Below are 27,567 nucleotides of genomic sequence, written 5' to 3'. Positions count from 1 at the left end.
TGAAGATTTTATTTATTTATTCGACAGAGAGAGACACAGCGAGAGAGGGAACACAAGCAGGGGGAGTGGGAGAGGGTGAAGCAGGCTTCCCGCCGAGCAGGGAGCCCGATGTAGGGCTCGATCCCAGGACCCTGGGATCATGACCTGAGCCGAAGGCAGACACTTAATGACTGAGCCACCCAGGCGTCCCGAAACATCACTCTTTATATGCTAATTTATAATCTCAAAAATTATGAGAAGATTTTATGCGTAAAATAAAAGCAGAATGCTATGATAAGAGAACTATTAAGAAAAAAAAAAAGGAGAGGGTTCTTAGAAATTAACTAAAAAAAAAAAATTCCATAGAAGAATCAGAAGATCAAGTCAAGGAAATCTGTTGAAAACAGAACCAAAACATGAGTAGATGAACAATGAGAAAGAAAAGATATGAGATGTAGAGATTCAGTCCGGTAGGTACAATATCTGACTAGAAGTAGCTCCAGAAAAAGAAGAAATGGAGAAAAATTATACAAGAAAGTTCCCAGAACTGCAAGGCGTAAGTCTCAAAATTGAAAGTGCCTACAAGTATTCAGCACAACAAATGAAAAAAGGCACATCATTGAGAAGTGTCAGCCACTGGGAATAAAGCAAGAATCTCAAATCTTCTAGAATGGGGTGCCCGGGTGGCTCAGTTGTTAAGTGTCTGCCTTCAGCTTAGGTCATGGTCCTGGGGTCCTGGGATCGAGCCCCACATCAGGCTCCCTGCTCTGTGGGAAGCCTGCTTCTCCCTCTCCCACTCCCCCTGCTTGTGTTCCCTCTCTCGCTGTGTCTGTCAAATAAATAAATAAAATCTTAAAAAAAAAAAAAAGCTTCTAGAAAAAGAAAAACAAATGACTGTAAAATAGGAATCAGGGGGCTCCTGGGTGGCTCAGTTGTTAAGCGGCTACCTTCGGCTCAGGTCATGATCCCAGGGTGCTGGGATCGAGCCCCGCGTCGGGCTCCCTGCTCCGCAGGAAGCCTGCTTCTCCCTCTCTACTCCCTCTGCTTGTGTTCCCTCTCTCACTGTGTCTCTCTCTGTCAAATAAATAAAATCTTAAAAAAACAAAGTAGGAATCAGTACGCATGAGACTTCTCAACTACAATGTTGGACTGGAAAAAGCAATGGAGCAATGCCTTAAGAATTATGAGGGATCATTTTTTTAAATCTATAATGTAATACCCAGCCAAACTATCAAAGTGTGAGGGCAGAATAAACACATTTTCAGATACAGAAGAATTCAGGAAACTTACCCCTTGTGTATCTTTTGTAGGAAGCTACTACAGGGGATGATCTAGAAAAATAAGGGGAAAAAACAAGAAAAAGAAAGACATCAGATCTAAAAAATAGGGGATCCATCACAGTTGAGATGAAAAGAGAACCCACATGGTCATTGTGAAGGTGACTTGGTGCAGCAGCTCTTCAAGAAGCCTAAAGAGCAACAAGTTCAGATTGATGCAAGAGGACAAAGGGCTGCAGCAGGATGTCCCCAAGAAAATGAAGAAATATATATAATCTTTCATAAACATGAATGTATTAAGAGATTTACATTTCTGGAGAAGAATAGGGAATTAGGTTTTTTTAAAGTTTTTTTTTTTTTAACTTAAATTCAATTAGCCAACACATATAAAAGTTTTTTATTTTAATTCCAGTGTAGTTAACATACAGTGTTTTATTAGTTTCAGGTGTGCAATACAGTGGTTCAACAATTCTATTCATTACACAGTGCTCACCATGATAAATGTACTCTTTAATCCCCATCACCTATTTCACCCATCTCCCCCATCTCCCCTCTGGTAACCATCAGTTTGTGCTCTATAATTAAGAGCCTGTTTCTTTGTCTCTCCCTCTTTTTCTGCCCTTTGCTTGTTTTGTTTCTTAAATTCCACATGAGTGAAATCATATGGGATTTGTCTTTCTCTGATTGACTTATTTTGCTTAGCATAATACTCTAGCTCCATCCATGTTGCTGTAAATGGCAAGGTTTCATTCTTTCTTATGGCTCAATAATATTCCAGTGTGTGTGTGTGTGTGTGTGTGTGTGTGTATATATATATATACATTCATCTATCAGTGGACACTTGGGCTGCTTCCATAATTTGGCTGTTGTAAATAATGCTGCTATAAACACAAAGGTGCATATATCTCTTTGAATTAGTGTTTTTGTATTTTTGGGTAAGTACCCAGTAGTGTAATTATTGGAATGTAAGGTAGTTCTATTTTTAACTTTTTGAGGAAACTGCATACTGTTTTCCACATTGGCTGCACCAGTTTGCTTTCCCACCAACAGTGCATGAGAATTTCTTTTTCTCCACATCCTTGCCAACACCTGTTGATTCTGGTGTTGTTGATTTTAGTAATTCTGATAGTTGTGAGGTGATATCTTGTAGTTTTGATTTGCATTTCCCTGATGATGAGTGATATTGTGCAACTTTTCATGTGTCTGTTGGCCATCTGGATGTCTTCTTTGGAGAAATGTCTGTTCATGTCTTCTGCCCATTTTTAAATTAGATTATTTGTTTTTTGGGTGTTAAGTTGTAGAAGTTCTTTATATATTTTGGATACTAACCCTTTATCAGCTATGTCATTGGCAAATATCTTTTCCCATTCAGTAGGTTGCTTTTTTGTTTTGTTGATTGTTTCCTTCACTGGGCAGAGCTTTTTATTTTGATGTAGTCCCAGTAGTTTATTTTTGCTTTTATTTCTCTTGCCTCAGGAGACATGTCTAGAAAAATGTTGCTACAGTCGACATCAGAGACATTACTGCCTGTGCTCCCTTCTAGGATTGTTATGGTTTCAGGTTCCACAGGTAGGTCTTTAATATATTTTGAATTTATTTTTGTGTGTGGTGCAAGAAAATGGTCCAGTTTCATTCTTTTGCATGTTGCTGTCCAGTGTTCCCAACACCACTGGTTCCCATTGCATATTCTTTCCTCCTCTGTTGAAGACTAACCGACCATATAATTATGGTTTTATTTTTGGGTTTTCTATTCTGTTCCATTGATCTATGTGTGTATTTTTATGCCAGGACCATACTGTTTCAGTTACTACAGCTTTGTAATATAACTTGAAGTACGGAATTGTGATACCTCCAGTTTTCTTTTCCTTTTTCAAGATTTCTTTGGCTATTCAGGGTCTTTTAAGATTGTTAGTTCTAGTTCTGTGAAAACTGCTGTTCATATTTCGATAGGGAATGCATTAAATGTGTAGACTGCTTTGGGTAGTATAAACATTTTAACAGCATTTGTTCTTCCAATCCATGAGCATGGAATGTCTTTCCATTTCTTTGTGTCATCTTCAACTTCTTTCATCAATGTTTTATAGTTTTCTGAGTACAGTACTTTCATCTCCTTCGTTTATTTCTGGGTATTTTATTATTTTGGGTGCAACTGTAAATGGGATTGGTTTCTTAATTTCTCTTTCTGCTGCTTCATTATTAGTGTATAGGAATGCAACAGATTTCTGTACATTGATTTTGTATCCTGTGACTTTACTGAATTCATTTATCAGTTCTGATAGTCTTTTGGTGGAGTCTTTAGGGTTTTCTACATACAGTACCACATCATTTGCAAATTGTGAAAGTTTTAGTTCTTCTTTACTGATTTGGATCCCTTTTACTTCTTTTTGTTGTCTGATTGCTGTGGCTAGGACTTCCAGTACTATGTTGAATAAAAGTGTGTACCGTATCTTCTTTATCCATTCATGTATTGATGGACATTCTGGCTACTTCTATAATTTGGCTATTGAACAAGGCTGCAATGAAAAATACAGGGGTGCATATTATCCTTTTGAATTAGTATTTTTGTTTTCTTAAAGAATTATTTTTGACAGGTACATAGAAAAGTAAGCATACAAATAAAATGAGATAATCATCAATTCTAGGAATCCAAATTTGTATTCAGAGAAGCAATATAATCATAGTATATTACATGCCTCAGCCTTAAATAATACATCATCTTAATCATGTAAAAGCTGATCAGTGACTTGAGAAAAACATTGTGATATAACTACATTAGGAGAATTAGAGGAAGCTATAAGGGACTAAATCCATATTTCCCCTAGAAGGGAGTCACAGATAATATATGGAACTTTGAAAAATCAAGAAATAGCAGTAGAAATTTAGAGATAAATACCAGATGAAATGGCTGAAAGAGTTGAGTGTGGTTGCTTTTAGGAATGGAAATAGAACCAGATCCTGCAGGTTAGACAGGGAAAGAGGCTGCTTTTTTTCCTTTAGACTTTGAAGAGATATTTAGCTATTAAAACTCTGTACTTTATAACTTAGATGAAAATATACACAACTCTAGAAAGAAAAATGACAATACAGGCATATTATTTTTGAGATATGGAGGCAACCATCTTAAAAGCTAAAGGGAAAAGCTTGAGAGTGGTTTCCTTTGGAGGAGAGGGACTGGATTTGATCTTCACTGTAAACCCTATTTGATTTTGTAAACTTGTGAGGAGGTTACATTGGAGAACAATTTTAAATAATAACAATTAACTTGCAAGAATGAATCCAGGCATGTAGACACTTAGGAAGAGTATTGAATTTTAGCTCTGCTACTTGCTTGATTAGGTTCCTAATTTTTAAAATCTTCAATGTCTTCCTTACAAAGGGTAAGGACTTGGAAGCTCCTGGTAGATTGAAAATGATCAATAAACATTTCCTTTTCTCCTCTTATAGATAAAACCAGGGCACTAATTTTCAGTAGTATCAGTTCATTCTTTGAAACCCCTCTCTTTCCTGGACTCACAAGGTCCCTTCCATTACACCTTGGATGTGAAAGAAATACTCAGTGTACACGTGCATAATGAAGTCATTTTTTAAAAATCCTAGGCAAAGGGGCACCTGGGTGGCTTAGTTGGTTAAACCTCTGACTCTTGATTTGCTGCCTCAGGTCATGATCTCAGGGTTGTGAGATGGAGCCCCATGTTAAGATTCTCTCTCTCCCTCTCCCTCTGCTCCCCCTCCTCACCCCCCTGCATGCACTTTCTATAAAAAAAAAAGGTAAAAAATCCTAGGTGAAATAAGAAATGCCCTTTGTGTAATCTAACTAACCTTACGATCTATCCATTATTTCAACAATAAAATGCAATATATAGTTTACTCACTTGACTTTTCTCATGACTTAATGATTTTTGAATGGGTTCCAGATTCAAATTTTATCTAATAGTAAACAGAACCAATCTGTCCATTGTGGAATGACATTAAAGCTGGGCTGTGGTGAACAGGTTAGGAGTGAGGGATTGAGAAATTGATCCTCACATTTCTTGGGGGTAGGCAGGCCCGCTGGATCAGTAACCTCTGGCCAAGAGCAGCCTAACTATTTCATATAGTACTGTACAATTATGATTTTTCTTTGAGTGCCATGTCATGAAAAAGGTTCGGAAGCACTGCCTTAAACAGGTGCCATAAAAATCCATTATAAGGATGGATAATCATTTAGGTAAAGTCTTTTTCAGTTGCTTCCATATTAAGTTTATAAGAGAAGTAGTTAAATTCACATACCTTTAAACGATTTTTTTATGCCCCCCAAATCTGAATGGAAATTACTTAACATTAGGTTCATGTATAAGTTTGGATTAGTAAGTTTAGCTACAAGTAATTTATTTATTTTTTTTTTAAGATTTTATTTATTTATTTGAGAGAGAGAGAATGAGAGACAGCACGAGAGGGAGGAGGGTCAGAGGGAGAAGCAGACTCCCTGCTGAGCAGCGAGCCCGATGCGGGACTCGATCCCGGGACTCCAGGATCATGACCTGAGCCGAAGGCAGTCGCTTAACCAACTGAGCCACCCAGGCGCCCCTACAAGTAATTTAATCGAGACCCCAAGATAGTCGTTTCAACAATTAGATCATTACTCTATCCTGTAAAAAGAATTCTGGAGTAAGTTAGCCCAAGGCTTGCATGGTGGTTTCATCATCATCAAAGATCTGGCTGCTTTCAGCTTTTGGCCTTACACTGGTAAGGCATGAGTCTCAGCTCAGGGATTGCAAACGAGCACATCCACACCCCAAAAAGTAGGATGGAGAAGGAGAAGGGTGTGCCCTTTTCCTTTTATGAAGACTTCCCAGAAGTTACCATCCTATTTCCATTTTGGGTCTCACCGTGAGGAACTTAGTCACATGACCACATAGCTGCAAGCATGGTTGCAAACTACTGTCTTTTAGCTAGTCAGCAATATGTCAAGCTTAAAATAGGAGTTTTATGAGTTAGAGAAGAATGATTATTTGGTAGGCAAACAGTAGCCTTCACATGTTTTAGTAACTGCCATGTAATTAATCTCAAACAAAACCATCTGTCGAGTAGTTATTTAATATATACTGTAAGAAAGGCTGACATAAGCATTAAGGAAGACCAATTAGCAAATTCATTATTTGAAGTCCTGATTACTTATTTTTTCTGGGTTTAATAATTCATGATTAAGACAGTGTAGCTGGGGATAAAAGCACAGATTCTGAAATAGACTGCCTGGTTTCCATTTATTAGTTGTGTAACCTTGAGAAAATTGCTTAAATGCTCTGTGCCTTAGTTTTCTTTTCCATAAGGTGGAAATAAAAATAATAGTACCTATCTAACAGAAATTTGGAGGATTAAATGAGTTAATACATGTAATGTACTTAGAGTAGTGTCTGGCATATAGTGAGTACTCAGCAAATGTTAGCTATTACTAAATCTTTTACTTAAATTAAAATCTTTTTCTTTAAAATCTTACATAGCTATGACAATCTGATTCTCTATTAAGAATTTCTAGGTAAGCAATATTTTCCTGATCTTGCATTTGTAGATACTTAAAAATGGTGATCCCTGGAGTGAAACCATAGGGCTTTACTCGAGCTAATAAATGTTATGTTCCATAGTAATGTTAAGAAAGAGAAAGGAGGGGAGCCTCTGTGAGTCAGCTGGTTGAGCATCTGACTCTTGGTTTCAGCTCAGGTCATGCTCTCGGGATCCTGAGATGGAGCCCTGTGTCAGGCTCCATGCAGAGCACGGGGTCTGCTGGAGATTCTGCCCCTCCTGCTTGTGCTCTCTTTCTCTCTCAAATAAATAAATAAATCGTAAAAAAAAAAAAAAGTTAAGAGAAAGGAGTTAGGTATTGATCAAATTGAACCATAACTGGTTTGTCTTTTTTCTCCTCCCCCTCTCCCACTTCTTTCTTTTTGTGGACTGTACTGATGACAGCCCATCCCACCTGCCCCACATTCAGCTGGTCTCCTATTGCCACAGGTCTGTACAGATTCTTGCTATCCTTATTCCCAGCATTGCAGCAAGCCTTGCCTACTACACTACATCCAAGTTACGCTCCCTAGTAATTTCTGGCTGCTTAAAATTTTAATTACCCAGATTGGGGCAAAAATGTCATTTACCTGTGTATTCCTATTATTTTCTGGGTTTTTTTTTCCCCAGAGATTTTCCTCAGACATTTCCACAAATATGAGAGGATCTATTTTCCTTTTAGACAAACAATATTTAAGTGAAATTTTGATGATTAGTTGCACTAAAACTATGCTAAAACACTTTTTCATCTTTTTTTAATAATAAAAAATATATTAAGGAAGTTCTAGGAAAAAAATTCATATTTCCATTAACATATGGCTTTAATCTTTAGTCCTAAGACAACTGCTTCAGTGGTTGCCATTTCCTTTCTAGTGGGAGGGGATAAGGCATGGAGGGAGTGCCTGGGTCAGTTGGTTAAGCGTCTGACTCTTGATCTCAGGATTGTGAGTTCAAGCCCCACGTTGGGCTCTACACTGGGCTCTATGTTGGGTGTGAGCCTACCTTAAAAATAAATAAACAATGCATGGAGAACATGTACCTCAGCACTTTTCTGGGCAAAAAGTGAGAAACTGCATACACTCCTCCTGCTTCTATTCTATTGGCAAGAACCTACTCATATGGCAATACCTGGATTCAAGAGAGGCTGGGAAATGTGGTCCATAGCTGGGTGTCCCTCTGGTAGGCTAAAACTAGAGGTGGGGTTCTATTACTGAAAGAAGGAAGGAGAGAACAAAGATGGAGCGTGTTAGCAGTCTTTGCCACACAAATGTATCACATAGTTGCAATATAGTAAAAACTATTTTATTTTGCTTTTTACTTAACATTATATCAAAAGCTTTTTTTTAACGTGACGATGCGATCTTCATAATTATAAAACAAATAGCTTTATAATAATTTATTGAATGTATAATCAATAAATTCTTTAACTCTTCCTATTATTGAAAATGTGACTCTTTCTAGTTCCTCACTGTTCTAAACAATGTCACAATAGATTTTTCCATGACTATAATTTTTTCATCTTCTTGAGATGATTCCCTTAGGATAAATTCCCAGAACTAGGATTACCAGGTCAAAAGAGTGTGTGAACAGTTTATGATTCTTAATGTTTTCATTCCAAACTGGTTTCTGAGAAGGCAGTACCAATTTGTTCCCAAAGGAAATGTGCACACTTTTTTTTCTATGACTGTGGGGAGAGAGACATATTCACATATCATATCTTGTAGGTAGAATATTTTCAGTTTTCAGGGTCTGGCTGGAATGACCAGGAGACACAAGACTTGGGTTTGAATGTCTTACTCTGTGGTTTCCTAGCTATTTAACTGTAGGCAAGTACTTACTTTCCCTGTGCCTCAGATTCCTTATTTTAAAATTGAGGATAAAAATACTTCCCTTATAAGACTGTGTGGTAATCATTAAGGCTATTGACAAATACTCTTGCCTTATCATCTTCTATGCACATGTTAATAATGTAATTCCCTGCTCTCTTGAAGATAGATATGGCTAGGGGCGCCTGGGTGGCTCAGTCGTTAAGCGTCTGCCTTTGGCTCAGGTCATGATCGGGGTCCTGGGATGGAGCCCCGCATGGGGCTCCCTGCTCGGCAGGAGGCCTGCTTCTCCCTCTCCTACTCCCCCTGCTTGTGTTCCCTCTCTGACTGTCTCTCTCTCTCTGTCAAATATAAATAAATAAAATCTTTAAAAAAAAAAAGATAATGGCTATATGACTTTCTTTAGTCAGTGATATGGAAGCAAAAGTCACATGTGCCATCTCCAGGCATACCTTTTTTAAAAAGGTTTATTTATTTATTTGAGAGAGAGAGGGAGAGAGAGTGCAAGCACAAGTAGGAGGGACAGGGAGAAGGTGAGAGAATCTCAAGCAGACTTGGAGCTGAGTGCTGAGCCTGATGTGGTGCTCAGTCTCACAACCTTGAGATCATGACCTGGGCAGAAACCAAGAGTCGGACACTTAATCGACTACACCACCCAGGCGCCCTACCAGGTATGCATTTTAAGGCCGTTTGTGGTTTGCCACATGGTTTTTTCCTTTTGCCATGTGATCAGAAGTATTTTGGACCATCCTAGCTCTTTAAATGAGTCCAAGCATGGCACAGAGAGGGGCCCCAAGCCAACCTGTGATGGATACATAAAATGAGTAAAAAATAAATCTTTGTTGTTTTTTTTAAGCCACTGAGACTTTAGGATTCTGTTATTGCCACATAATGCAGCCTATTCTGACTACTGCAGACTTACTCAGGATTAATAAAATAATAAGCTTCAGATGCTGGACCTATGGAAGATCCTCAATGTATGTCCTTTACAATAATAATTACTACCATTCATTCAGTGCCATCTATCTGCCAGGCATTTGTATACACTATCTCCGATCTTCAGAACAACCTTGCCTATTATAAAAGGAGAAAAACAAAGCTCGGAATGGCTAGTGTTTTACCTAACATCATCCAGCTAGAAAGTTGCAGAGCTGGGATTCAAACCTGGTGTATTTCTTCCCATTTTTATCTTTCTTCCTTGTCTCTGGAATTTTTTGGCATTATTTATTATTATTATTAATTATTATTACTATTATTATTTACAGCTCTGTGTTCCTCTACAGTCTTTGTTTATGAACTTTGCATTTATTCCTGCAGTAAAACCTCTATTTTCTTAAACTTGTTGCAAGAGAAACAGAAATTGAGTCAAAGGTTCAGTAGCTTGCTATTCAAGCCCCTGCTTGCTCCCCAAAAGAATCCTCATGAACCCCAGTACCTTTTACATTTTTCTTGGCTTGAATATACCTGAGAGCAGTTACAATTTATGTGTTTATGAAAGGAAAAAATGGCTTTAAAACTGGAATGGAATGAGTCAGATTAGAATGAGTTAGATTAGATGAATCCAACATTTACGGACTCTCTTTCTTTCAACAGCTTAAAATATAATTCACATACCACACAGTTCGACCATGTAAAGTTACAATTCAATGACTTTTAGTATATTCACAGATATGTGTATCCACTGCCCCAATCAATTTTGGAATATTTTCATTACTTCAAAAAGAAATCCCACACCCCTTAGCCGTCACTCCCAACCTCTCCCCCTCCTCCAGCCCTAGGCAACTACTAATTTACTTTCTGGGCTCTGCATCTTTTTAGTATGGCTCCCCAAATGCAGTTTTCCACCAGCCCCCAGCAAATGGTCCTCTCCCCACCCACCCACCCCAGCTCCACTCCCAACTCAGCAAATCTTTGCTCAATTATTTTTAATTCAAAGCTCCAATTCTGAAGTATCTGGTCTAATAAACTTAATTTTTTTCTAAAAACTTTTTTGCTTTACTAAGAATTTCCTTGCAATGGTATACTCAAGGTTAAAAAAAAAAAAGGTACTTTTTTTTAAAAGCTTTCATCTGTTCATGACTTTATTATCCAGTTTGTGGAGTTTTCAAAATCTTTTCTTCTCTCTCATCGTTCCTTTATGAGTCATTTCACAGTTTGTTAGTACCTCTAACTCTTTATATAAAATGGTCAAATAAGATTAAATTAAAATTGCTCTCTTATATGACACTGGTTTTTAAAAAGGGTTGGTTAGGAGAAAGGCAAAATTTGAAATCAATGGTTAAAAAAGTATCAAGACCTGCGGCTCAATCCCATGACCCAGAGATCACGACCTGAGCCGAAACCATGAGTCAGATGCCCCCCCTGTGAATTTTAGTGATTTATATTCACAATCACTATAGGGAATATGTGATTTACATTTTATAATGCTCATTGCCATGGAAAATTATTGACAGCTTGTTGAATCAGGTTGTCCTTATCATGAGACTCTTAAATTATTTGAATCAGAAGGCTGAAAACAATGATTTCTAGAACTAGCACCAACCTCCAAGGTTTGCTGATGGAAAGCAGTCCTGATGCTAACACGTTTTACTGATGTTAAATAAAACAGGAAGCAACAAAAGGCAGCTAAACATTAAGAGGATGGGAGATGGGAGTTATTCCCTAGGAGGGAAGAAATAAACGAAACGTGTGAATGCTTATACACCCCTGAAGACAGTATTTCTTCAACATAGTGAAATGAGGGTGAATTACCTAGTTTATGGTGGGGGGGGGGGTGTCTGATTCTAGTCTCTACTTGTGCTGTGCTGACTTGTTTTTTGTGTTTTGAATACAATTGGTGTTAGCAACCTCTTAGTCTCTGGTAAAACCCACTCCAAAGATAAATGTGAAGCTAGGACATGCGAGTCTGAATAAGCACCTCCCAGAGACATGAACTATATTAACATCGTTGGGCAGGAACAGCGACGCAAAGAACAGTGTTGATGAACAAGAACGCGTAAAGAGTGATGGCTTATGATAAAGAAAAAATGCACTTTATGGGCAAAGAGGGTATTCTCTATTCAGTGAGCTTTGCAAATTCTAATTCTGCCCTAATTATAACTGCCCTGCTTTCAGGAAGCTTACCTTCAGCAACTGTTTATTCACCAACTGCAAAATTATGGCTAGGACCTGGGCTAGGAACTGTGAGGGATACAATATGGAAATGACAGGAGTCCTGGCCGCGAGACCATGAGGGAAAGTACACAGTGTGTCTGGGAGTCAGCGAGTCCAGAGTGTAGACCACTACATTGGTGAGGAAAATGGGAGACAGAGATGAAAAGGAGCATAGCACTCAAATCGGTAGCCTCTTGAACGCCAAATTTACATGTTAGGACTTTATTCTTTGGAAAGCAGGGACTCACTGATTTTCTTGTTTTGTTTTGAACGTGGGAAAAAAAGTGATCAGAGCTGTTTCTGGCTATTTATTCACATATTTTGTTTCTGTCCCACTGATATAATCTTTCCTGAGATGGTACATTTCCAGCGGACAAAAACAGTATCTATCTCACTTGCTTGTTTAATGTCCAAAGCAATGTGGTGGGCTATGCTTACTATTTAGTTCATGTAAACAGCAGCTGTTGTTAAGAATTCATGTGTTCTTAGAATGGAAGGAATAAAGGACCCTCATTGTTCACAACATTTATTTAGCTAAACTAGAGGAAAATTCACCTCCCCAAGGAAAAATAAGAAACTCCGGCAACATGGCACATCATTTGCCCAGGAAGAACATTTTTAAGTCCTACGGAAGCTCTCAGGTACTACGCAGCTTGGAAACACTATAAATTCATCTGTTCTATTATTTCATTGATTCAGCATTTTTTTCAAGTTGTCTCTGTAGGTAGATTCCAGGTGATTAACACATATTTCAATTATCGAAGGTTCTGGTGAAATGGAATCAATCTTATTCCCCTCTTTTATTGTCCTCTATATCATCTGTGGGTCTGTGGGGTCCCCGGCCCCAAGCAACTTGCCCTCCCGCGCAGGATGCGAGGGAGCCGCCGCAGGCACTGTGCTGGAAGAGCCTCCACAGAAAGGACGGGAGGACTTGCCGCAGCGTTAGAGGCAGGGACGAAGGGTGGTGACCACTGGGGAGCCCGCACTGGCTCCTCCAGGTTTATGGGAAGGGGGAAAACAAGAGTTTTCGTAGCTTCCAGAAATAGATGAGCTGCTGGCTTCTTTCCATCCTCCGTCTTGGCCTGGCTGTGGGAGAACAGGCAGGCACACGCAGGCTGCCCCTCCCGCTTGTGGCAGCCCCAGATTACAAACGCACACCCCAGGATCACAGCACCAGCATTCCCAGGCCCAGGCAGCAGAGCCGAGTGCGCTGGGAGGAGGTGAAGGAAAGTCAGGAAAGTGAGGAGACGAAGAGGAAGTCGGGTGGGAGATACGGGGCTCAGGTGTGGGTAAAGGCTCGTAGAAGAAAGGGTGAGGGCCTGAGACAGCCGGCCTGTGCTGCCTGGGCGTGTGTCTGAGAGGGATGTGGGTGTGTTTGCAGAGGAAGCCGTGGGGGCATGTGTGTGTGCACACTGTACATTAGGGAGGGGTTTTATTGATGTAGGCGTGGGAGGGTGTGTGCAGTAGGGTGTGGAGGGCGGGGGTGGAGAGAAAAGAGTGAGGAGCAAGGAAGGACTTTTATGGAGTGCCAGGAACACCCATCCCACAAGGGAAAATTGCCAGCTGCCGGCGAGTCAAATCTCCTTTATGGGAAGGGATCAGCTCCCCACAGTGGATTCTGGCCACAGATCCTACCCCGGGATGTTTGCCAGATATTTGACCCATGAAGGGAGGAACACAGTTTCTGGGTTTTTACCACACCCTGATCCATGATCTTTCCCAGGGACTGATGTTGTTGCTTGGGTATTATCACAGTGTTGGTCACAGAACAGCCTTTCTTGGCAGAGAGTATGGTGAATGGAACAGCAAATTAGAAAGAAATACTTTCTAGTCTTGATTTCATCATGTGCTTTTTGATGGCCTTTGGAACCCTACCATATTATTTCTGTGCTTGCTTCCAAATTTTCCTAGTAACAAGGAAGAATATATCAACCGGCTGAGGGAAATGTGGTGCAGAATTAATAATTGCAATGACTAAATAATTATAAAGACCAGTGGGTGACAAATTTTAATCCAGTATGAGAAAGAACTTGTACTACTTAGAATCGTTCAAAACTAGAAGATACTGCCATAGAAGGAGGTACCATGTCATTAGAAGTATCCAGAAGGAAGATGACCTGCTGTTGGGTATTTAGGGGGAACTCCAGCAGCAAATAAGAGGTGTACTTAAGATACTCTGAAGAGTTATGCAAAACTCTGAGACATTGTAATTCTAGAATTATACAGTACTTTAAACAACACAGAATTATTTCAAATATTAAGGTGCTTTAGATATGAAATAACCAAGGCATTAAATGATCAACTAACAAAGACTGTCCCTGTGTTTAGCACTGTTATTAGACAGGCTGTATGTGAGGCCTAAAGGCAGAGAGACCTAGAGGCCCAAGTCTTTCACAGTAGCCCCCAAACAAATTAAAATACAGAGAAGGCTATGCTATATATCAAGGAGAAGTCCTCAATAAAAACAGGCTAGAACTCTTTTTTTTTTTTTTTTTTGAGAGAGAATGAGCAAGCGCGTACAACCCGATGGGAGAGGCAGAAGGAGAGAGAATCCCAAGCAGACTCCACACTGAGCGTGGAGCTGACCTGCGGCTCGATCCCATGACCCAGAGATCACGACCTGAGCTGAAACCATGAGTCAGATGCCCCCCCTACTGAGCCACCCAGTCGCCTCAAAACAGGCTAGAACTCTTATCAGTCATTCCTGAATAGCCTCTGTTTCTAAGAGCGATCCAGTCCAACTTCCCATAGTACTGAGAGAAAAAACTCTCAGATGTTTGCTGACCACCCAGTTCAGATACACACTAGGTGCTTGTTTGAGAGATGGTACGGAAGTCTTTGGAGCCTCCGTAGCTTCCAAGCACTGTTGATAAGATTTCCCAAATGTTCATGTGCATTTTAATCACCTGAGGACCTACTAAAGTGCAGACTAATTCAGCAGGTCTGGGGTGGGTCCGAAGATTCTCTGTTTCTAGGAGATGCTGATGACATTTGTCCACAGGCCCCTCAAAGAAGCAAGGCTGCAGAAGAAGGCTGTCAGGGAATTCTAGGTACTCACATATTTTCTTGTGCAAGGGTACATAGTGCATCAGGGGGATAAGACTTAATTCTATCCCATCCACAGAATCACTAAATTAGTAGGATAAAAGGAGTGAAGCCTTGAGATGCTCTCCACAAAACATACTTAGGCTCTTTTTATTGGCCAAAAATTTATTATGTGAGGGAGTATGAGATCTGTGGGGTCTACTTAAGGTGGTGATAATATAAGATCTATTAGGACAAACGTCAGGGACTCCTTGGGAATTCCAGACCACCCTGTCAAGTAGATGAAGTTTGTTATAGTTCCCTCTTACCCATTTGTCTCTCTGTTCTTAGAACATGCCTTGCCCTAAGAGAGAACTTTGACCTTTTCTCTCAGGACTTTGACCTCAACTAATTTTCTTAATCTCCTTTAAGGAATCAGATGGTAAAGAATTTAAGGTGTGACCTTTCCCAGGAAACTCCAGAATTTCAAGACACAAAAAGATAAACTCTATCAGCAATATGTCAGACCCTACGGCAGATATAAAAGTATATTTTGATAGAGGACTGACTGAAGTAGGCCTCTGCTTCCTCCACAAGCTGACCTTACTCAGGATAAAAGGAGTGGGGAGAAGTGGCAGACTTGGGAAGAGTCCTGAGAACAGTCCCATTTTAACTACCAGGATTGAGAAGGTCATAGGGTGAAAGTCTTGGTCCAAAGAAAAAACATTTGAGGACATGAATCAGCTAAGACGGTTAACCATTCTCTGAATGGTTACTTATTTATCTTGCATCGATGAATCAGAAATAATTGAATTCCACCCTGTTTCTCACCTCAGAAGAGATAGTAACTAATGTTATACCATATATTTGATCTATACCAGAAATGTAAGAATTCTTTGCGTCAACCATTCACAGCTTAGCTCTCCAGAAATACTGTCCTTCCAGAACACAATTACAAACCGAGAATCATGCAAAAAGTTCTCTGAGCAGGCAAAACGGATGTCATTAAATTCATATGTGAAAGCTCATGAGAGCTAAAGGTCTTAGTGTTCATATAATCAACATTCCCACTTAATGTCAGTAATTCATTACTGAAAATCAGATGTTCTATATAAATAAAGCTGACTGGAAGCCTATTTCTCATTATTTTAAATGGGAAAAATTATAACTTGTTACATATCAGCCCTAAACCACCAACAAATTTCTTAAAAGGTAATGAAAACATAGTAAAATGTGTATAGTACATGTTATGATATAAAATGACTAAACAATGCTTGCTGATCATCAAAGAATTGACACCGTTTTTAACAGCTGCTTTGTATGCTGACATGCCTCTCATTGTACCAGTGACAGAAAAAATTACCTTTGTTGACAATACACACTTTTTAAAGTGCATGCACATGACTCTTTCTATCAATTATATTTATTTTCCCACATATTGCTTTTTAAAAATGTCCTATTGAGTTTTGAGTATGTAAATATACATTTCCCCCATAAAACATCATCCAAAAAATTATATATATATTTGTAATCTATATATAATATATAACATATAATACACATTATATGTAATATATGACATATATGTAATTATTTATATATGGGCATATATGTGTGTGTGTATCTATATATACATATATGCGTGTATATATGTGTGTGTATATATATATACATATATATATACATAAATCACACTATGAAGTTGGATATCAGAAACCAAGAGATAATTCTATGAGAAAAATGTTAACTGGGGAGATGTTTGTGGCATATGGCTAGTGGTATGCTGGAGTCTGCTTATAGTGGTTCATAAGAACCAATTGTTAAATTTTCAGGAATTTAGCCAGCTGACTGATATCACATTGGTAACTTGAAATTGGCCATGGTGGGAGTATTTATACCACAAAAGTAGGCAAATGATACAAATCAGGGACTCCTCCCACCCCCAGGAGAGCAGGTTGCTAAGCATTTACCAGCTGAGTTACCACTGAGTATTCCTATACGGTATTTCATCAAATGTAAGATATCATTGGTTGTCGGGTGGATTATAGTATTATAGTAAGGGTTTGCTAGGCTTATGTCATAGTAAAAATAATCCCCAAACCTCACTGGCTTACACAATGAAAGTTTATTTCATGCTACGATGAGGTCACTCATATGCTGATAAAGTCTCCATCACCTCTTTAAAAGGCTTTGGGGTTTACTGTGCTGAGAGAAAAGTCATTTGAAAGTCAAGACCTGGTTTTTATATGCTTTGATCCAGAAACAACACAAGTCACTTTCTACCAATATCCCTCTGGCCAGTACTAGTCACATACCACAACCTACTTTATTTATTTTTTTTAAATATTATTTTATTATGTTATGTTAATCACCATACTTTAAACAATCTTTTATCATACATACCAAAGGGTAAATTATTCAAAACAAATTGGTTATTCTCTAAAACTTCTGCACATTTATTTCTTTATTTCAAGATTTTATTTATTTGAGAGAGTACAAGCAGGGGGAGGAGGAGGGACAGAAGAAGAGGGAGAAGCAGACTCCCTGCTGAGCAGGGAGCCCGATGCAGGAATCGATCCCAGGACCCTGAGATCATAACCTGAGCTGAAGGCAGATGCATAACCGACTAAGCCACCCAGGCGCCCCTAAAACTTCTGCACATTTAGAAGCTGGTTCTTCTGAATCACTTTGGATTCAGAGTCACTGGTATCTCTACAGAGTATAGACATTGTGTCACGAAGAGCATGAGTGAGGTGGCATTTCTTAAAGAGTGCTCCATTACAGTCTCTAATACTTGTTTCCAAACCACTGTCACCAATTATGCAAGTTTTAATTCTGGAACTTGATAGATCCTACTGGAAGTTGTTCATGGAAGTTTTCCAGACAACAGATTTATACTCCTACCTCAAACATCCTCAAATGACTTGTTGTCTAGAGCTGTGCAGTTGTCCAGCCCAACCTTGACAGAAACAACCGAGTCACTATACTTTCAGCAAGCTTGGCTTTGGTTGACTAATTTCTCACAGATGTGGGCAATTGTGTCACGAATGCTGCTTGGCTGAGTGTGATTGTGATAAGCCACTGGTTGTAAGATGTGTCCTGATTTCAGAGAGGTTGAAATATAAACAGTAAGATAAATAAAATAAGTGCGTTTTAGAATCTATTAAATATCATACTTAACTAAGGGGGAGCTTGGACTAAAATTCAGCTTTAAAGACTTTTGAAAACTGGATGAGGAAGGAGAAAAGCGCAGTGACTTCAAAGCTATAAGCAGTTTTATCCTCTCAAGAGATGGCAGCCGGAATTCACCTTCAGGGCAGAAATTTCTTTTATTCGGGGAAAATAATCCGAATGAGTCGTTTAGGTGTTCCAACTTAAGCAAAGGCCTTGTTTTAAATTGGTGACTCTGAGTTGCTAAACATCTCTATATTATAATTCAACAATGACTGCCTGTTTTGTGATCTGAAGAATCGCATCTCTGCACATTGTATTTCCCAGAGATAAACATTTTTCTTTAAAGTGTGAATTTAGAATATACTGTGCCTGAGAAGTACCCCTTATTCACTTAGAGGTTTGTGTGCATTCTTGTTCAGAAGCAAAATCTGGAGACTGAACGAAGGATAAGCACGCAAGACCTCATGCGAGCAGACAGACCACATGAAGGAGCTCGGCCAGGCCTGGACTATCAACATCTGTGCGTGATATAAGGTTGAATAATCTAGAATGTACTGATGTTGGACTATTGTGTTTTGATGCATTAACCTACTGGGAACCATGGGACAAGTTCACGATTCTGCTGGTCTGTCATCTTAGGAAAAGTACTAAGATACTGGTACCAACAAGTGAAGACTGGAGAAGTTGGCCTTGAACTGAAGGGAGGAACATCTCCTTCCCATCTCTGGAGCTTGGCTGTGGGTTTGTGTTTGGAGTTGTGGATACCTCTGGCCTGCCTCTGCGGTTGGAGTGAGCTGGGCAGGGTTGGGAACAAAATAGGCAAAAACTCGGAATGGGTCTGAGCCTCCCTGAGTTCAGGGTAAGTTTAGCTGGCAGCCAAATCTAGTAGCCATACTACAGTGTCCTTCTCCTCTGTTATTCCCCAACCTTCTGTTCAGCTTGTTGATGGCGCAGCCTGGTCTCTGGGGGCAACAGCGAAATAAGGGCAGGTCTGTCTCACAGCTGAGATGACATGACACAGAAGAGAGTGGGGCACTTTCCTCTGAAGTCAAAGAGGTGAGAGCAGCATATTAGGAAGGAAAAGGGTTTTCCTGGAAGCCCACTCACGATAGTGAGAACAGAAGCCTGAAGTGCACGGAAGAAGATCAAAATTTTTATTTCGGGTAAGCATGAGGGGCGCCTGGGTGGCTCAGTCTGTTAAGCGTCTGCCTTCGGCTCAGGTCACGATCGCAGGGTCCTGGGATCAAGCCCCGCATTGGGCTCCCTGCTCATGCTCTCGCTCTCTCAAATAAATAAATAAAATCTTAAAAAAAAAAAAATAAAGCACAAATACTCAAAGAAATGACAACGAATAAACACAATAGCTCCATGGGACCAGGCTGGAGTAATACAGTGCCGACCCATCTCATTTGACACTCTGGCCCCTAAGATACCTGTCTCTTACAGCCCAGGACAGTACTGTGTGTTCATCATGAAAACTCTGAGCACTCAAATTTACAAGGTTAAGTAAAGTTCACACCACCATGGAGGGAGATTTTTATACAATGTGTTAATATAAGGACTATACCTAGGATATGGTAGCTTAACTCTCAGATATTTGGAAAACTTGGGTATTATGGGTGTTGATTTCCCTGAGAGACCTGGACAGTCAGAGATTTGCTTATTCCCATGGCACTGGCACTTTAGGACATCTCAGTATTTTCCCGGAAAGCATTTGGAGACGTTCCCTGTGTGTTTCTAACAATGCTCTAACAGCTCATATGAATCTAACAAGCATGAATTTATCTAAATCTTTCTTTATCCTATTTATATTTGTGGACTTCGCAACATCTTGAGGATAATGAGTTCCATATGTTTACTACCCACTGTATAAAGTAATGCCATCTTTTATTTATCTTTAAACTACTTTCATAGAATTTCAATGGGTGCCCTTGAGTTTTAGCATTCCAGGATTTGAGGATGGTCTCACTCCAGGGCCCAACCTAGCACAGACAGGGCTTTATGCAGATAAGAGAAAAAGCACCCCCTCTGGCACTCGGTGTCGGAATGGGTGCTCCGTCTTCCAGGCAGATGTGGCCTTGTTCCAGGTTCATGGTTCACTGAGCAGAACATGGCAGGATTTCAAGCCCAGCGTGGCCCCCGCTCTGCCTGCCCCCTCCTCACCCTGCCCTTGGCTGGGTGCCCTTGCCGCATACATCCAACCGGTACGATGGTGTTCAACAGCCCTGGGCCTCGCCACAGCCGTCCTTTACAGATTTCACAGATTTTGGTAACAAACTCTCTCAGGTATTACCTTCCTGCCATATCTTAGTCTTCCCGTTGGTTTCCAAGTCAGAGCTATTGACCCCTCTCTGCCTTTCTTGGGACATGGGGCTCAGGCTGAGGAGCAGCCCGGGAACTTTCTGCCTTCTCCTCGGGACCCTCCGGAGCCAGTGAGGGTCCGCAGCATGCCCTTGGGCTTTGGGGCAGCTACAAAACAGAGGCCAGAGGAACAAGTCAATAACAAATGTCATTTCCAAGGTCTCAAATGGATAATGCAGAGATGATCATCTTATAATCACAGTTCAGATGAATTTGCCCTAAACTCCCTGTCTGCATGTTGCCCACAAAGAGAGTTCCCAGATACTTTTCTATCCATTTTTTCAAGCTTGATGAGGTCTCTCTTCATTTTATCTCTATCAGCCCAGATGTACCACCTGTACCTGTCATTTTTCAGATTTCATTCTCTATTTCCTTTCCAAAAACGTATTCAAATCCTAAGTAATACAAGAACTAGCAATAAGGATAATACAACTTAAAAAAAAATACTGAAGATCATGAGTTTATTTACCCTCTCCTTTAAAAAAAAAAAAAAATCTTTAGGCCAGTTCTCTACTCATCTAGCCCAGTGCCTGCCTGACACTTGGTTGATATTCAATGAAAGAATGAATGACTAGATTCCCCTTAAAGTCAGCTTTGTTTTGGTTTCATGTGTTGTTGTATAGAAGCAGCCTCTGTTGTACACATTTGCAAGGCCCTCATTCTCCTTGTTCTACTCAGCGAATGTTGGAACTTTAGTGATGCATGAATTATGTAATTAGATCCTTCTAGTATGTTGGCTACAGCCCTTAGTCATCCAGTGAAATTTAATTGTTCAGCTTTCTTTTATCCCAGGTCTTTGTTCCCATATTTAGAGTACATAAAGTATTTCTAAAACTAACATTTCCATTTCAATTATATCTATAGATTAAATGCTTACATATTTTTCCTACTTCTACTATAGAAGGGGTTTTCTGGGAAGAAAACGTTCTATACAAACCTCAGCTAATAAAGATTTTTATCCTAAGCACTTTTCTCTTCAATGGAGAAGTCTGCTAGTCTCAAATTATTTAATTAAAATATTTAAAAATTAAAATAAAAAATTTTAAACATGTAAGAATCAAAAGCAAAAGGTACCCCATCATATACCCATTATCCTGCTTTAACAGTTTTTAGCGGCTTTTGAATTTAACCTGGGTTTTTGTGTGTGTTTGTTTTTAAAGATTTTATTCATTTATTTGACAGAGAGAGACACAGTGAGAGAGGGAACACAAGCAGGGGGAGTGGGAGAAGCAGGTTTCATGCCGAGGAGGGAGCCCGATGCAGGGCTTGATGCGGGGCTTGATCCCCAGGCCCTGCGATCATGACCTGAGCCGAAGGCAGACACTTAACGACTGACTGAGCCACCCAGGCGCCCCATGTGTTTGTTTTTAACACGTCTTGACCTCTATTGTCTCTTCTACTCCTGAAATTCTTTTTTTTTTTTTTTTAAAGATTTTATTTATTCATGAGAGACAGAGAGAGAGACAGAGGCAGAGGGAGAAGCAGGCTCCCCGTGGAGCAGGGAGCCCGATGCGGGACTCGATCCCAGGACCCTGGGATCATGACCTGAGCCGAAGGCAGACGCTTAACCGACTGAGCCACCCAGGCGTCCCTACTCCTGAAATTATTAGGTTCTTCCTCCTCTTGTGGGGATTTTTATTTTAACCTCTTGTGGCAGACTGAATATTTATTTATGTAATCATAAGCTCCCAACATCTCCACATACATCATCCACAGAATGACATAAGCTGTGGACTTCCTAGTCCCGCGATGCTCGCGTGCCACTCCCATATTGTTTATTGCTGGATATTTCTCTACCTGCACACCTTGTGAGCAAAGCACTGACTTGCCCTTTTTTGCTTTAAAGGATGTTTAGATAGCAAAAAGCCTGGAAAGTGAGAGGTAACAGGCATACTCATTGACCATTATGGAAAGATTCCGGTTCCCTGAGCTCAGGATTCATCTCCCGCAACACAGCCTACTGCATGGGCTGATGTCACCTGGCCCATTCTCATCACCCTGTGGGAATTGGTACTTGAGGAACTGATGCAAAAATGCCACTGCTCTGGCTGTTGCCATTACTGTGAGTAATAACCTCCTTCATCTCTGATCTAGGAATCTCGGGGTTTTCTCCTAGCAGCCATGAAACAATGGCATACTAACTTACTGGTTTGCAAGGAGGGCAACTGTCAGACCCTTCCCAGTTCTGGACAGTTTTGGCAATGATGGTGGGGTGCTGACAAAAACAAGGCTTTCTGGAAAAGAACAGATGAGTGCCTCACAGGCCAACTAACAGGATTTGAGGGAAGTCCATGGGAATCGGTAGTGAATGGACTACATTATATGGCCAACTAGGAAACAGATGTTTGTCTGTTTGTTTTACTTGGTTGCCTGATAATGACAAGGAATTAGAAAGGTGGTTGCAGGCTAAATATCAGGAAGTGGTTTCAGAGACAGTTGCCTGACTAGTGCCTTGCTTGCTGGCTACCTCTCCTCTGGATGGGGGAACTTCCTCACCAACGGAGGGGTTAACCTCAAATCTGCCCCACTGTAACAGCTGGTACTAACATTTACCCTGGATGGGCGGAAGGTTCCACCCCCGTTCAGATGAGTTGCATAGACGTACATCCGCACAGAGCATGAAAGGAAGGGAATCTGCTACCACCATGGGCAGAACCCAGACAAGTCATCAGAGCTATGACTGGCCACCTGGGAGATGAGGGGGTGGGGTCTGTAGTGGTTATCAAGGAAGAATGTGACAGCTGCGCTTTCCTAGAGCTCAAACCCTCCTGCAATCTATAATGCCAACTCTAGATCCATGTGGAGATACAGCAAAAGGTCTCAGAATTTTTTTGCAGTGAATCCTGGCTACTATGAGGGAGCACTGGCCTTCTTTGGGAGATTTTTCTGAGACAGAAAAACTCTTGCGGAAAACCATTTATGAAGCATTGACTAGGATCCAGGCTCTTACTGTTCTGGATTGGGTTTATAATATTGATGAATGAGAATGAGAAAATGATCTCTCTCTATCCTCTCTGACCTCAGCCACATTAAGGAGAAACCGTGAGAGGTGGGGGCTGACATTTTTATCCCCAAGGAGGATTAAAGGTCACACACATCCATTTCATTAAGCTGACGAATCTTGGAGTGAATCAAAACTTTCATGGCTCTGTGGGATACGGGAGCCCAAGTCACTATCCTATCTGCATGTGTGGAAGGAAAAGGCATGCAGATTCACCTATGGAGCTTGGGCAGCGCTCAGAGTGGGGAAAGGAAGCTAGCCTGACTTTGTGGGTGTGGCCCTTTGAGCCAATTCAAGATGTTGCAGCAGCAACATCTTAACGTCAGTAAGAATTGATGCTTATGCTTCTCTGTTCTGTAAGTACCAGAGAGGATTCTCCCCAACTGAGAGGAATTGCATGTAGAGACTGTTAATGTGACACACAAACATTTTTAGTAATGCCCCGGGGAATTTAGGTACCCTTGGAGGAGCATGAAAACCATACCAGAGGCCTTGTCATGCAAATGAGACTGGTCCTGGTCTTCAAGTGCCAGGGGTAAGATGTGCCATCAGTCTGCAACATGGATCAGCTGCAGTTACAAAGTCTGGCACAGCTGGTGTAATGCGAGCAACAACTGAATTCAGTGGCCGGTATGTGTGCGTCAGCATTCAGTGAGCACCTCCACCCTCTAATGTCCAAAGCGTTCGTTATGTAATGTCCTGTCAAGCGGCAAGTCAGAAGGCTCAGTTCAACCACTGGGACTCCAGTATTATCATACCTCTATTATCAGAGGTGACTGGTAAACCCTGACAAAAATCAGGGGCCCGTTGACCAAGAAGTTTCTTGAAACTCTGTGGGTGGATTCACAACACTCAATTTTTCTGTCAGTCAAGGAAAAACTGCCATCCCTTTGACGACCTACCACCAGAAGGACGCTCATATTGGAGACTTTGAGTAATCGGAGACAGTGTGTGCCTCATTCGGGTAATCTATTTGGTTCTTCATATTGGCCAACTTGCAAATCAACATCCTTTGATGGGGGGGGAGCCCAATGAACAGGCTGCATTGGAAGCTGTCTGGAAAGCTGTAACACATCCTCTCACCTGGGAACCCATAACTCTAATGACCCCTCTGAGTTACAAGTCTCTGTGACTGATGATTTCATTGACTGGAGCCTCTAGCAAAGGGAGGCAGCCTCCACCCAGAGATGCTCCTTCGGGAGTTTTGGATTCATTATCTTTATGATACAATGATCAGGAAAACTCCTTTTGACAAAGCCTATTAGCTTGCTACTGTGCTCTTACCAAAACCGAATGCCTGACCCATGGAAACCTTGCAATTCTCTGACGTGATAGTCCTATTTTTGGGTGAGTCAACTCAGATTCAATGACTAACAAAGGGGGACAGGCCCAAAGAGCTTCACTTGTCAAGTGAAAATGGTATATTCAAGAACACAACTAGCTTGGCCTCAGCAGCTTCTAGGCTTTACATGTAAAAGTGGTACCTACTCTTTTGGGGAAACTGTCCCCTATTGTGGCAACTGAAGCAAAGTCAGTGGTTCTACAGGGCCCTTAATTCACAGCACTTCCCCTAAATGCCTGGGTCTGATTATTCCATTAGGTGTAACCTGGTGTTGTTCACAGGACTGCTGTGCTTGTTCAATTTCAGTGCCAGTGATGCAGACCCAAAATATATGAAGTTGCTCTATGCATCGGGCTAACCTCAAGGCTGTTCTTATAGCTCTGGACAATACTATCCTTGAAGAACTCTGTTTTATTTTTTACTGGTTCTTGGGCCATTGTCAATGGTTTAGCCATTTGATCTGCCAGTTAGAAACTAAAGACTGGCAGATTAAAGATACCCCTTTTCGGGCCTGCAAACTGTGGGAATAAACTGTGGCTGCTGATAGAACTGTCTGGACTAAGCCCAGGCCAAGATTCTGTTCTCTGCTGAGACTGACTGGATTCAAGTTGCTAAGCCTGTACTGCCCAGATTTCTACCATCCCTGCCTGGATCCATCACCACACTAGACATGGAAACACATCTACCTTCACAAAGCGGGCAGAAATTAAAGGCCTCTATGTTTCTGATGCAGAGGCTACAGCTGCCTGCCAGACTTGGACCTCCTGCCAAAAGTTGACTCATTTGTCTTGTAATGAGGGAGGACACATCACCTGGGGCATCAACCCCACCCACTCCTGGCAGACTGACTACATGTGACCTTTCATTCCCTCTCAGACCTACCCACAGGACCCCGCTTCTATGGATACTTTTGCAGGCGATGGTGTTTCTGTTCTAGTCTGGTCAGCCAATTCTGGCCACACTGCTGTGACCCTTGAAACCAATCTATGTCAAGTTTTTGGCTGTCTGCACCATCTGCAGTCTGACTGTGGTGTGCCTTATATCACAAGCCACTCAACAGTGAGCTGATAGTCAAGGCATTTGATGGACCTTTCATGCTCCCTGCCATCCTGCATCTGCCATTGTTGAGCATTGGAATGGCCTCAATGATGCCTCCCACTCAACCTCCTTCATCTCTTCCTGGTCCCCACACATTAGGATGACAGTTTGATCACTGAACACAACTCTCCCCGGAAGGAGATCATTTTCTCTCAGCTGCTGCCTGGGTAATGATTAGGATGCAAGGGGTTGAAAGTTATATATCCCAATTAGAAAATTTAGGACTCTATTCTGGCCATTCCCAGTTAAGATACTTTTACTTTTCTCCTAATGGCAACCCCAGGCCAGCCTGGTTGGTTCACCTACTATTGCTGTAAATAATAAACTGTCCTTTGTCTTTGATTTCTTATTTTCTTATTTCTTCTACTAGAATAAATGAAATTACAGTGGGCAAACTTGTTAGCTTGCAAGTAGGGTACAGTACCGGACTCTGCATAGTTCTTGACTCTATCCCTACACTGAATAGCAGTCTGGATTGTGAAATAACACTCACAGCATAGAGCTCTAAAGAACTAATGCTTGCTTTTTTACCTTTCTGCCTAGCGTTGTCAAACTGATAGTGTTAACTCTGTTACCTGCTCTTACGGACTCAGCAAGATTATGCTAAGAACATTTTGCCAAAAAAAAATGAAAATGAGTAGGATTCAGGGACTCTGTGTTTCCTTTATATTACCACACAGGGGAAGAAACTGTGTATTTTCTTTGCCAGTTGCCATCACACTTATAGAGTCCAGGGTGTGATTATCTGTATGAGAGTGTGCGTCTCAATGACCTTTCCTCCGTGGTGACACAATGTGTACAACAAAGAATCTAATTACAGTAAAGATTGTATGCAGCTCAAGTCAGGGCAGCCTAATTGAATCTTTAATATCGGTGTTGACAGCCATGAATATGTTTAAAGAATTTGTTGTGGAAGCTCCTCTTCGGTTTACTACTGTGATTCAGGCTCCACGCGGTGAGAGTGTGGTTCAGGAGGCTCCCGATACAGCAGGGATAGTGCGAGCTCACGCTGTGAGCCTGTGTGAGTGTGCGTGCACGCGCGCGTGTTGCCCTTCAGAACACTTTAATGCACTCAACCCCAGGGAAAGGGAAAAAGCTGTTTTCTCATTTACTAAGAAAGGTTTCTGCAGTTACCATAAAGCACAACCTCAAAAGGTCTTTATGTTAGCGTGTGACAGTTTCCACACATAGTGCTTCATGTTTTCAGATGTGTGATGGTTGTTGTTTGCAGAAACTTCATGAAGCTGAGGGGTCTGGAGACTGAAGATGCGCAAAGAGAACCCTGGAAATGCTCATGGGCAACTGGACTATGGTACATGACTGCGGTAGGGAATCTGTGCATGATTCAATAAACATTTATTGATTGCCTACTATCTGCAGGTGTTGTGCTAGACACTAAGAATACACATGATGAGGGAAGCCTGGCTGGCTCAGTCGTTAAGCATGTGTCTTCGGCTCAGGTCATGATCCCAGGGTCCTGGGATCGAGTCCCGCATCGGGCTCCCTGCTCAGCGGGAAGCCTGCTTCTCCCACTCCCACTCCCCCTGCTTGTGTTCCCTCTCTTGCTATCTCTCTTTCTGTCAAATAAATAAATAAAATCTTAAAAAAAGAAAAAAGAATACACATGATGAGGGAGCAGAAGGCTAGCCGAAGACAAAGCATAAGCTGACACCCTGCAACCTCCCCCACCCCCCACTCCTGGGTGGGGCAGGTGTGACATTCTTCCAGGAGTCTCCCAACTATCTTCATGTTAATACCTTGCTAGAGGGGAAAACAACCCTAACTTGACAACCA

General features: G+C 41.1%; 2 protein-coding genes across 6 annotated transcripts in view; both read right to left on the bottom strand.

The window, feature by feature from the left end:
* Positions 1-27,567, bottom strand: part of NEMP2 (nuclear envelope integral membrane protein 2) — a 360,288-nt gene that overhangs the window by 50,657 nt on the left and 282,064 nt on the right. The gene's annotated exons all lie outside the window — the stretch shown is intronic.
* The window catches only part of LOC145720498 (uncharacterized), a 78,628-nt gene that overhangs the window by 5,674 nt on the left and 45,387 nt on the right, over positions 1-27,567 (bottom strand). For 4 of the 5 annotated variants that reach the window (XM_081813974.1, XM_081813977.1, XM_081813978.1 and 1 more), the window contains exon 2: positions 1,270-1,310. In XM_081813974.1, coding sequence (XP_081670100.1) covers positions 1,270-1,310 — 41 coding nt within the window. Of the gene's footprint in view, positions 1-1,269; positions 1,311-2,227; positions 3,770-27,567 lie in introns of those variants that run through there. The other variant, XM_081813979.1, reaches the window with a different exon arrangement.

This window comes from Leptonychotes weddellii, chromosome 3 (assembly GCF_054177405.1).
Source record: "Leptonychotes weddellii isolate Sample4059 chromosome 3, ASM5417740v2, whole genome shotgun sequence".
NCBI lineage: Eukaryota > Metazoa > Chordata > Mammalia > Carnivora > Phocidae > Leptonychotes > Leptonychotes weddellii.
The sequence above is the reverse complement of the archived record's forward strand: the minus strand, read 5'-3'. Positions and strand labels throughout refer to the sequence as shown.